The 12,088-nt window shown below is 37.5% G+C and overlaps 1 protein-coding gene across 4 annotated transcripts in view; it reads right to left on the bottom strand.

The window, feature by feature from the left end:
* kif26ba (kinesin family member 26Ba) overlaps positions 1–11,405 on the bottom strand; it is a 41,760-nt gene extending 30,355 nt beyond the window's left edge. For all 4 annotated transcript variants that reach the window (XM_007540408.2, XM_016665019.1, XM_016665017.1 and 1 more), the window contains exons 1-5: positions 11,191–11,405; positions 7,779–7,994; positions 6,928–7,021; positions 778–923; positions 24–140 (exon numbers count right to left, since the gene is read on the bottom strand). In XM_007540408.2, the coding sequence (XP_007540470.2) occupies positions 24–140; positions 778–923; positions 6,928–7,021; positions 7,779–7,994; positions 11,191–11,328 (711 nt within the window). In that variant the 5' untranslated portion in view covers positions 11,329–11,405. The remainder of the gene's footprint in view (positions 1–23; positions 141–777; positions 924–6,927; positions 7,022–7,778; positions 7,995–11,190) is intronic.
* Positions 11,406–12,088: the final 683 nt, after the last annotated feature.

Here is a 12,088-nt window from a genome sequence, read left to right as displayed (position 1 = left end):
AAGCAAACGGTTGTCAGATGTACCTGCATGCCACAGATTGGATCCTCACACAGATAAACTCCAGGCGACTGGCCGTCCTGCAGACTTCCTGTAGCCACGTCAGACAGCAAATCCTTCAGGTTTTCCTCCTTTCCCCAAACCTGAACACAAATCAATCAGAAATTTTGTTCATGCAATTTGAAACAAGAATTTAAATTATTCTAAAGTAAAATAAGTTATTTTAACTTGATATTGTGAGTAAAATAATAGGGAAATGTGGCTCTTTAACCAGGTGAGGGCAGTTTTTATTTACATATTGTGAAATAATTATTTGGTTTAAATTGCAGCATTAAGTTAAAACTCACAATTCAAGATTAATGAACTTAAAAAACATTTTTTAGACAACCTGTCTCTTGTTGTTAAATCAACTTCATGAACTTTAATTTCTGAGTAAAAACCAAAACAATTTTCTTGTTGACTTAAGTTGTATCTTCAAGGCAGCAGGTGGATTTTCATTTCCAAGTTAAACCACCTTCAAATGCTTTACAGTTCAGTAGTTTTACTGACTTTTATGATCTTTACTAAAAAGACAAGAAATGCTGCAGAATAAGTCACTCAACGACACAATAAAAACATTTTATTTTCTTTTTTTTAAAAAAACTTAGGAGCATTTCTTAAGTGAAAGCTTAAAAAAATACTAAATTAACAACAGTCAGTGACCGCTGCAGCTGCTTCCTTATCTATATGATAAAAAACATCAGTAATGTTTCTAATAACTGAGGTGTTTTTCTCAATCACCTCCACAGCAGAGACTCGAACAGAGAAGCGCGCTCCTGTTTTCTCCTTCCTCTCATTGATGAGTTTAAAGAGCCAGGAGATGGCACAGGGGATTATTCCCAGGGTCTGAAGAGAGTCATCACGACCAATCATTGTGTACGATTTTCCTGGATGACACACACACAGACAAAAAGCAGAGCAAGGGGTGAGAAGAAAAAGATCATAAAACCTCTATTCTCTGGAGGAAGATGAGTAAGAAAAAGGTGTGAGTGAAATGATCGTCTGTGAGTGGATCTGTGTCTCCTCCAGTCACAGGGCGATGATTATCCTCCTCCTACACCTGCTGCGGCTGTCAGAATCAGGAGATCAAACACCCGCCTAAACAAAGCCATATGTCACAGCTAACATGTGGAAAACAGAGGACATGAAAGCCTGACTCCTGTGATGCAGCGTAGAGAAATGTTTCCCATTTGTTCTGAATGAGGATGGAGGGGAGGCTGTCAGCTACGTTGTGATTTTACATTGTTCTCCCTCAGCGTTTCCTCAAGCATCTGCTCTAAAAACACTGAGCTGCTTCATGAAACGGTGCAAACGCGTTGTAAAAGAGACAATGTGCATTCATTTATACATTGTGACACTTTGTGTTAATAAAACCAAAAAGCTGCTCCATGAGTGTAAAAGTTGACCTATTAGGTTTCCTTGAACAGGTTAGGACAGATAGATCTATGGCATGTGTCAAACTCAAGGCCTGTGGGCCAAATCCGGCCCTGTAGATCCAGACTGGTCCTCTAGATTCCAGACTAAACACTTAGTGTTCTTAAATATTATGCTATCAACCAAATCAATGCAGTTTTTATCTGTTTACTGCTAAATGATATTGATCAGTCTCTCCAGTTTCTTGAGAATTATTGTGGAAATTTACACAAAATCAAGAAATCCCAGCACTTTTCTGAACTGATACATAATTGGGAGTTTATTGCAGATTTTCTCAAAAATGGTCAGAAACGTTCTTACTTGTACTAAACAGCTGCCTCAGCTTTAATTGATGTCAGATTATAGTCCATGAGCTATACAGTAAACAGTTTCTGAATGATGAGTCAATAACAATACACTTGACATTTCCAGCATCCATTGCACAGAGCATACAGCTGACCAAACGTGCTGGAGTTCCGTTTGGGTTGCTAGGCAACTCCAGGCTCGGTTAGGGTTACTGGGTAACGGAGCAGTTACATTGAAGAGGATTTTGAAATGTCTTGTTTTCCAGACACTAAAAAACATTAAGTTATTGCCAGAAACATCCGAGTGTTTTGAAAGCAGTTGAGACCTGAAAGGACGTACAAAAAATACGCAAAAAGTGAATTTTGTATTCGATCCTCTTTAAAGTTCAACACCAGACCATTAACTTTGACTAATTTGATTTCCCAGTTGATTTGATGGATTTCCTTCATCACAGTTTGTCTGTTTAACAGCCATTACGTCTCTGTGTGTCTCTCTTCCTTTCAGGCCCGACTTTATGTGACAGAATGTGAGTGTTGGTATATCACAGCCATTTCCTTTGTTCTCGCTGCTGCAGACTGTCAAGTCCTGGTTCTGTGGCTGACTGCTTCAGCCGGCTGCACAGGAACGTTACGCTGCAGACTGTAAAACAGTGAGTGAACTGAGTTTATTTTTTTATAGTGGTGCGGATGCCTCGTAATTGGTCGCATCAAACCAAAATAACAGATGCTGTCACTGTCTGAACAAGGTTAAAATAAACAGGGATTGAGTGTCAAGGTATGGAGTATTCAGTGCAATAATCCAAAACCTTCAACCAGGTACCGCAAAATAGTTTTAGATCGAAGCCTATTCATGTCCTAGTTAAAGCTCACACCTTTGGCAGGTCTTAAAAGTTTCCATTCAACCTGACTATGCCAATAAAAAATGGAGAAGTTGTGATTTTCAAGATGAACAAAGCTGGAAGAGACATAAAAGACAAAAAAGTAGCTGCTTGCTACACTTTAGCTTTATAGGTTACAAATCTAGAACAAACTACGGCTGCATTCACACTGCAGCCTGAAGTGCCCCAATTCAGAGTTTTGGTCAAATCGAATTGTTTTGCTGTTCACACTTCCAAATAAATGCGCCCTGTACGTGATCTCCAGTGTGAACGGCAAACGACCTGAAAGTGTCCCGCATGTGCAGTAGAGGGCGCAATAACATCAGCGTCATAGTCAAACGCCATAAAAGAAGAAGTTCTCAGTGTTTGTGGAAATAAACATGCTAACGGTGGAGCTTAGCTTACGATGTTGAAGTTGTCCAACCGGAACCAGCACAATAACAACTTAATCCTCATTAACGTCCACCATGGTTGCTGTTTATCTTCGTGCTTGCGAGTATCAGGACAGAGAATAGGGACGTTTGTCGAGTATCAGTGGCGTTCAGGTAGATGAATGAGACCTGGCCATTAGGTCACATTTGAATCGGATACATAACGGATATCCAAGTGGCCTTGGTCGCATTCGAAAAGAATCCGACCTGTGTTGTTCAGACTGTCATGAAAAGATCGGATACAGGTCGCATTATGGCAAACAAAATCAGAATCGGGTCACTTCAGTCTGCAATGTGAACGTAGCCTTAAACAGTACCATCTACTTAGCAACCCAGAACAACTGGAACCAACATTTAGTTTTATAATGAAGCATGGAGAACCAACCAACATTTAGCTTTATACTTTTAATATCGGAGCAACACCTAGAAACTCCTGTTGGTTTGTTACTTAGCAACCCAGAACAAACATGGAGAACCAACATTTAGCTTTATAGAAGTTTATAAAGCTAAATGTCAACCCAAAACCAACATTTAGTTTTATACATCTCTAACATTTTGTCTTTCTTTGGTTTTGTTTGTATTTCCTTCTAATTCATATAAAACACTTTGAACTGCCTTGTTGCTGAAAATGTGCTACATAAATAAAATTACCTGCCTTACCTACATTTTCAGATAATTATTTTCTTCAGCCTTTTGTGCAATGTCTATTACATAAAATTTCACTAAAATAAATCTTACATTTGTGACTGCAGTGTGACAAAGTGTGGAAAAGCTTAATCACTCTTAGGCTTTTAGTAACAATGCTGACAAAAGCTATAATATTTGGCTTGTATCAAAATTATACAAATGTAGCAGTTTTTAATTTTGGTATATTTGGCTTTTTTCAATGCGAACCTGCTTGTACTGAGATTTGACCCCTCATGAATCCACAGCCCAGGGCTTCCAGGCTGAAGATAAACACTCTTTGTGCTACTTTCCCCATTTTAATTAGCAAAAAGGTAATGTCATTATAACGCGGCGTCCCCATTAAGATTCATGGCCCGGGGTGAGCTGCTGCTGCTGCGGCTCTTTAAGCTGAAACCGTTCCTGGTCACGGCAGCGACAGAACGCAGGAATCCATTCAGAAATACATCAACAAACGTTTGTTTCTCCAAGCTTATAAAAGCGCCTGCAGTGTCATTTACACGGCCATGCTCAAGCAATTAGAGGGAACATTAGTTCCAGATGTAGTCGTTCATTACAGGCAGAGTAGCTTTTACCATTAATTCTGTCTTTATTTTTCTGTTTCAAAGTTTGATGAAAGTTGTGGAATAAAAGCACCTGTCTAGACGAGCACAGTGGTGACTTATTTTGTTTTAGGAGGCTCTAATTATTGTGTGCACATCTGGCTCACCCACTCATTCATTTTATATGCTCACCCACATTTAGCTTAAGGTTGCTATAGCTCGTCTCTGCCTGCGTGTGTGCAGCTAAGCGTGGATAAATGCACTCCCAAAGAGTTTTGAGTCACCAGTTCACCCAACCTGCATGTCTGTAGACAAAGAAAGATTTTAATTTATCTTTAAATGCCAAAGACATTTGATGTGCTAATCAGCACTAACAACATAAAATTAAACATTAAGGTAAAGCTATTTTTCCAGTTGCATTGAGTGAAATTAATGTTGGGAATATTGAAAAAGTAGAAAAACAGTTTCTATATATTTAATTTCTAATGAGAAATTTTAGCGATTAATGAGTTTAATCGCTAAAATAGATATTTAAAATCAGTTTACTCACCCAACCTAGTTTGTTTGTAAATGTTCTGCTTAATATCAACTTAAATATCCTTTCCCATTACATGTTTGATTGTTGGCGTAGATTTTTAAGATGCACACTCTCCAAAAAAATCCACTTTTATCTAATCAGTTTACAGAACGTCCACAAATGTCTTGGTGATTATGAACAAAGGCAAATATTAGACAGTAAATTGTGTTTTTTTGATCAGCAGTAACTTTTTTCTTTGCCCATTTTTGATTAAATCATGAACTATATAGCTTAATTTCAAATGTACGCAACACTTTATCGATATTCCACTAATGTTGTTAAATTAGAAACTTGGTTAAAATTGCAAATGAATAAGTTTCTTCATGTTAAAAAACATGCCGCGTCATCATCCTCCTACCACTTCCTGTTGTTTGTTTTTTAGTAAAACAATCAGTTGTTAGTCACGACTCGTGTGATGCAGTGGGCTTTTCATTATTTCCAGAGCTGTACATGTCAAGCAAAGAAATAAAAATGATCTAGTTGTTTTTGTTTTGCAAAATACACAAATTTTGATACAGCCAAAAAAACCCTCATGTGTTTCTCATCTTTATTTCTTCAGATTGAGACACGAGTTCGATCGCCTCTCAGCGCCTGCAGGATGTTCAGGAGTTGTACGTTAAACAGGTTTCGTAAGTAGTGCCTGGGTAAAGTGATAGTCTTAGCTAGAGGTATTTTTCCCTCTGCCTCTGCAGACAAGTTGAAGTGTATGGTCAACAAATGTCGACATTTGTGACGCGTCACGGCGAACGTATGAACAAGTCGACAGTGCAGAAACTGAGAAAAAAAATTATAAAACCACCAATTTCAGAGAAAATTGTTATTTTATGTTTTTTTGCAAGTTATAAAGAACCTCTTCCTGCATTAAATTAAAGTTTCAGAGGTTACAAAATTTGTAAACTTTGATTTGAATTCAGCTTGTTTGCGGAGTAGCTCTGTAAAGAAGTTTCAAGGAATGTGGGAGAAACTCAAAGCTGATTAACATATTGGATGTTCACACACTTGTTTTTGGTTTTTCCCAATAAGTTACAGAACAGAAGTAAACGCACGGCTCAGCCAATAAGAAATGTATGTGTCTGTGGAGAATCACTTTGGGTTCAACGAACTTCAGGTGGATCTCTGAAATACAGCTCTGGAAAAAATTAAGAGACCTCTTCAGATTATCTGATTTTACTCTTTATAGGTTTATGTTGGAGTAAAATTAATTTTGTTCTTTTATTCTATGAACCACTGACAACATGTCTCTGAAATTCAAAGCAGAAATTTAGTTTTTATTTGCAGAAAATGAGAAATGGTTAAAATAAGAACATAAAAGACGCCGGGCTTTCAGACCTCAAATAATGCAATGTCATGTTAATTTAGAAACAACAATAATGTTTTAACTTTAGTTAAGTGATCAATATTTGGTGGAATAACCAGGAGGTTTTCTGTCGGGTTCAGTGCAGTGGGCTCTTCATTATTTCCAGAGCTGTACATGTCAAACAAAGAAATAAAAATGATCTAGTTAATTTAATCCAAATTGTGATTTTGAGTACAAGTTGGGAGTCTCCCTCAGGGCCTCGGCTACATGTTACTCGCTGAACCGACACATTTTAATTCTCAGCCATTATCTTCAGTTCCATATCTTAAAGAGACTTGGTGGAAACTTCAGCTGGATGTATTCAGACCACAGAACATGACCAATAATGCAGCTCGGGGATAAACACAACTGGGTCTGACCCGAAGTTAAACAACATGTGTCTGAGCTGCCTGGCCTTTGTTAACGCTGCACATGTTTGGGTTCAGATTGCGTTGCAGTGTGCAGTGAAGGGTCCTGACCCTTTCTAAGTCGACTTCTCTAAAAAATCAGCTTCAGGAGGATTAGGGAGCAAAAGACGAAGACAGGAAAACAGACTGAGGAAGCTTTCAGCCGGAGCAGACACTAATCCTCTTCTGTCTCTGAGAGACGAGGGAGAGTCGCCAAGTGAAGGACTGACACACTGACAGTCAGGCACACATACGAGGGATGACTCATAAACCACATATGCTCTGTAGCCGGGGAAGTTGTGTTCAAGAGGCTGTTACCCAGTTTGGAGTGTCCAAAGCAGAAGATGCAGCCGTCGGCTCCGTTCACCACCGACTGGATGACCTCAGCCACCGTTCCTGCACACACCTCCGCCTGGCAACAGGCGACGACGGAGAGATGATGAGGAAAAACACAAAGCAAAGATTATACACTGAGATGGCCACATTCAAATTCTGAGTCTGTTCACCTTTACGCCAAACTCATCACTCATTTTCTAATCAATGTACTCCTTTTTGCTTTTTTTATTTTAGCGACTTGGGAAGCCATATTTGTTTCTGTGGAAAATATTCACTACTTGAACATTTTCATGTTTTCACATTTGAGGTGGAAGGAGGAGGACGTCATGTTTTCAGAGTTTTTTTAGTTTTTAATTACAAATATGCATTTGTAAATATATGTAATGATCAACAGTCTTCAAGTTTCTATGCACCACAAATTTGGAACAAAGTCAAAACACTTTTAAATCTAGACTGAAACTAGATTTAAAGTTTTGAACTAGATTTAAAACATTATAAATGAAACAACGTTCTGATGTGTAATGACGGCGCCTGCATTTTTATGATGTAAAACACTTTGAACTGCCTTGTTGCTGAAATGTGCTCTGCAAATAAACTTGATTTATTGATTTGTTGTGCTTATCTCCCCAGCTTGTAGTTTAACTCATAACTAAGAAAAGCTAAAAGAGTGAAAGTATAAGGAGGTGGTTTATGTAAATTAAATGTTGAATTTCAAATAAAGACACAAGTTTGGCTTCCAGTGGTGATTTAAAGAATAATCACATTCCAAATAATTTGACGTTTTTATGAAGAAAACTGGCATTTGCTGTATTTTTTCACACCAAAATTCTCACCTGTGATGCATCTGGAGGAAATGCAGCATCAAAGGTGAACATCTTTGGTGGGGCATGATTGACTCCTGCTCTTTTCTGGGAGGCAGCATTCGGTGTCTGGTTGGCCGACGGGTCCATGATGGTGATCTGTTTCTTTCTGGGATCCACTTTCAAGAAGGAACTGGACTCTGCAGCATCAGACTGAGACGTTGGGCAAACTCTGACCATCACCTTCACCTGAGAACAAAACGATCAGAGCTATTAACACAGGGTTGGCTAAAAGTAAATTCAAGAGCATTACCATGACATAAAATCAGTATATTTTTATTGGTGCCAAATGGTAAAAAAATTACTTAAAAACATTGTGTAATTTTATTAGTATGTATCACAGCTCAATAATGTTACATGGAGTTCTATAAACTTTTTATTTGTCTTTATCATTAAAATTTATAAATATTAAGCTACAACTTTTTAAAAAATAATTATACAAATGGCTTTAAAAATTATTGCAAATTACAGATGGTGGAACTAGTGAGATCGTTAGCTAAGAAGTTACTTCTTAGTTACGTTTTTGTGCGTTTATTTTTATCTCTATCTCCTTCACCGTTTAATGACAAAAAGAAAGAAATTGTTCAACGAGGCCTTTATACACGGTAAGGCTGGTTTTTAAGAGGACTTACTTTCTTTGTGGGTGTAAATCTGCTCAGTCTGTAAAAATGACCCACACACCTGCGGTGTCAGATGAGACGATGTCAGGCTACAAAACCGGGTTAGCAAAAAAGCTAATCTAGTAAGAAAGCTAATATGAAGAAAATATGAAGTTGCTTTTGCTAATTATAGGTGGTTAATTATATGAAAGTGCTGCTCATTTAAAACCCTGTCAATGAAGAGCAGTCAGCCAAACGGGATGTTTCTGGGGTTTAGAAGCAAGCCATTTCTCCAGTTAGCTGAAATGTTAGTGACGCCTAAAGCTAATGTTAAATAGCTAAACTGGGAAGAATTAGCCGTTGAAGTAAATCTCCACCACTGTTTTTATCCTAGTTTTTAAGTTGATGAGACATTTCTCACGTTAGGTCCTTCTGATGTCTATTTACTTTAATCAATGCTCTGATTGCAGGTTCGCTTTATGCTGCTGATTTCTAAATGTGAGCAACCACTGCTGTGACGAATCTCGATGGAAAACATCCGGCCGCCATTTTAAGGTACGTCTCCTTTTCCAAGAACCAGAATAGTTTAATGGGGCCATTTTCGTTTTCACTGAAAGAACCGACCCAAAACAAAACACCAGGTTCGACATTTACCCCAGAAAATAGCTTCAGTTGGACTTTTTAAAACTACAGGCATAGTTTGGAAGTAGGACGGTGCAAAACATTTCTTGCTGGTCGAACATTCACAACCCTTTCTTTAAGTAATCTCCCAGTTTATGTTCCTCTGTAGTTCATTTTTTCTGTTTATTTAAATTAAACCGGAGTTCGGCATTTTACTTAACTCCTGTTACTTTAACTAGATGTTGAACCTAGGTTAATTGGATTTTTTATTATTATTTCAAACAGGGTTTGAAAAACAAGAAAAGTGATCAGTAGGACAGAGAAAATATATGCATGCATAACCAAGAACAAAATAATTAGTTTCCCAATAATTTTCTGTCTGAAAAGGGGTAGGAAGAAGATAACGTTTATTCAACCTACCTCTCATCTTAATTTAATGAAATACCTTGCTTACTGACTCAGTAATTATCACATACTTGTAATTAAAACCATGTTATAATATCCATGTGCCTGTTCAATATACTGTGCTAAAGAGCCAACAAATAAATTATATTAAATAGACAAAATGGTTACAAACGAACTCAGGACAAGAAAATCGACGGATAATAATAATGACAATTTTAAATAACAGCTGGACATACAGCATCAGAATAATTACCAACTCCTTGCTCATGTACACCTATAAATTCATCTCAATCTCTTTTTATATAACAATGAATAAAATGTAAAAAGAAAAAAGAAAACTGATGGTAAGCTAATAATAAGCTGCCAAAAGTCTGAGATAGAAGAAAATCAGGTTTATTACATAAAATAAACATCCAGCAGTAAATTGAGGGAAAGTTTGTTGTGGTTTTAAAGATGCCTTTTAAAGCAACTTTGTATTTTCAATTTATAAAAGATTCTTTTTAACATTTAAGCACTGAAATGTTATTCTTGTCATGTCTGTGAAGGATTTTTGTTGGAAAAAATCTATTTTCACCTTGGCTTTGAGAAATGACTCACTGAGAATCACAAAATTCAGCTTTTAGTGCTACATGGATATCATCACGCTTGTGTTCCTGCTTTCATCCCCTTATTCACTCTGAGCACCTCCACTTCCCTGATCTCTTCTCCTCCTTCACCTGTCACTCTCTAGTTATCTCTTCCTCTCCTTAATCCCTTCCTATTTTTTTTCTATTCATCTCCATTCACTTCCGCACATCAAAAGGCCTGATTTGCAGGAATCCAGTTTTAGCCTTCTCTCTCTCCTCCTTTCCTTCATCTCCAGTCTCAAACTGTTAGCAGTCACATTTTAGCTGGGTGGTTGTTTTCTTTGATATCAGCAGGAGCAAAAAGCTGCGTCAGCTAAACGGAGGGAGTAAAACAACCCAAGATGTAAACAACAAGTTTTCATCTGGGTTCACAATGGCATAAAGTTTGAAAAGTGTTTGAGTTCAGCCTTGATCTTTTCCTTCACCTTTTTTCTCTTTCATATTGAATCTGCTACTTTTATTTTGACAGTATTATAATCTGCTACTATGACTGAGATTATTTAATCTGATGGGTAATGTCATGTAAAACCAGAAGCACAACTAAACTGCACAATCTCATAAAGGATTGTAATCAAACCTTTATGATATAACAATACCAAAATAATGCAAGAGCACATTGTGAAAAATAAATAGACTTGAATTTCTATTGAACATTTAAACTGGACCCGTAAGACATTTTAAATATCCTAAATAAATACTCAAAACTAAAACGAAAAATAAAGTCTCTATAAACAAAACTGACTGTCAAGAAAAGGGCTAATAGAGACCAAAGCACCAGTTTTATCATCCAGTTTTTGGTAGAAAGAGAAAAACAATAAATCATGCAAATGGAAATTGAGTTAATTTTAATTTAATTGATTTATTGCGTCAGTCCTACCAACAGCGTATCTAAAAAGGACAAAGGCAGTTAAACATGAAGCACTTTCTTGCGCTCTCCCTTTTATACAAAGCATCTTTGGTTAAGACAGTTTATGTTTTCAAATTCTTCTAAGATTTTTCAAAAATGGGTTTATTCTTTAAAGCGAAACATATTCTGGGTTGCTTTCTGAACAGAGGTTAAGCTGTGTGACATCAAAAACCCAACAGCGTGCTCCCAGATCACGAGTTAGAAAAGGAATACCTCCAAACCCTCACCACTGCAGGGAAACACACACACACACGTGGAAGCAGAGCGAGGCCATCTGCTGACCCCAGTGAAGGAGCCCATCGGCCTGAGGGGAAGATTTTACCACCGCACACCGAATAAGGTGCAGTCCACGAGGCGCTCCGCATCGGAAACCCATTTGGTCTTTATGTTTAAGAAGGTGAAAGGCTGTAGAGTGAAGCAGAAATGAGGCCATAATGGCTTTCAAAGTCAATTTCTCAAAATTACTGAAAATACCACCACCTTCTTCCAGAAGACATTAAACCTCTGGAAATCTAGAGGGTTTTACACAACACTGCATTGTGACTGATCATATAATTTTATGTTCACAATAAAAAATAATCAGGGATTCCACAGGAAACTATTTTAGATCTCGTTTTTTTCATTTTCCGTACATTCAGAGTATTGGTGCACTGATTTATCGGCTCAGATTTCCTTAACCCTTTCATGCACAGCCGTCACAGCTATCTAAAAGCCATTTTCTTGTGTTTCTTCTGGGTTTTTATCTTATAAATGCACACAGACCACTGAAGCGGACACTAGTGCATCTTACAATACACTGCCAACTACTGGCCATCAGCTGCAAGTGTAAGACATTGTTTTTGTTAAATCCAATATGGCCGCCAGATGAAAAAGAAATTCGGGAATATCCAGTCCCTCCTTCTGCTCTCGCAGGTTAAAAATATTGTGACATATGCAACCTTTAAAAACCAATATTACTGAAAATTACAACTGATCACCTACAAAAAAATCCTAGAAATTATTTTTGACCATTTTTCTTCGCCCCAACATTTTTATTTGCCTTATGAAAATCAGAAACATCTGGAAAAAGAATCCTGACAAAGGATCATAATTCATACATCAAAGGGTTGATTTTGGGAGATCGGT

This window comes from Poecilia formosa, unplaced genomic scaffold, assembly GCF_000485575.1.
Source record: "Poecilia formosa unplaced genomic scaffold, Poecilia_formosa-5.1.2 Scaffold539, whole genome shotgun sequence".
Taxonomy (NCBI): Eukaryota; Metazoa; Chordata; class Actinopteri; order Cyprinodontiformes; family Poeciliidae; genus Poecilia; species Poecilia formosa.
Note: the sequence above shows the minus strand (reverse complement) of the source record. Positions and strands in the feature narration are given on the sequence as shown.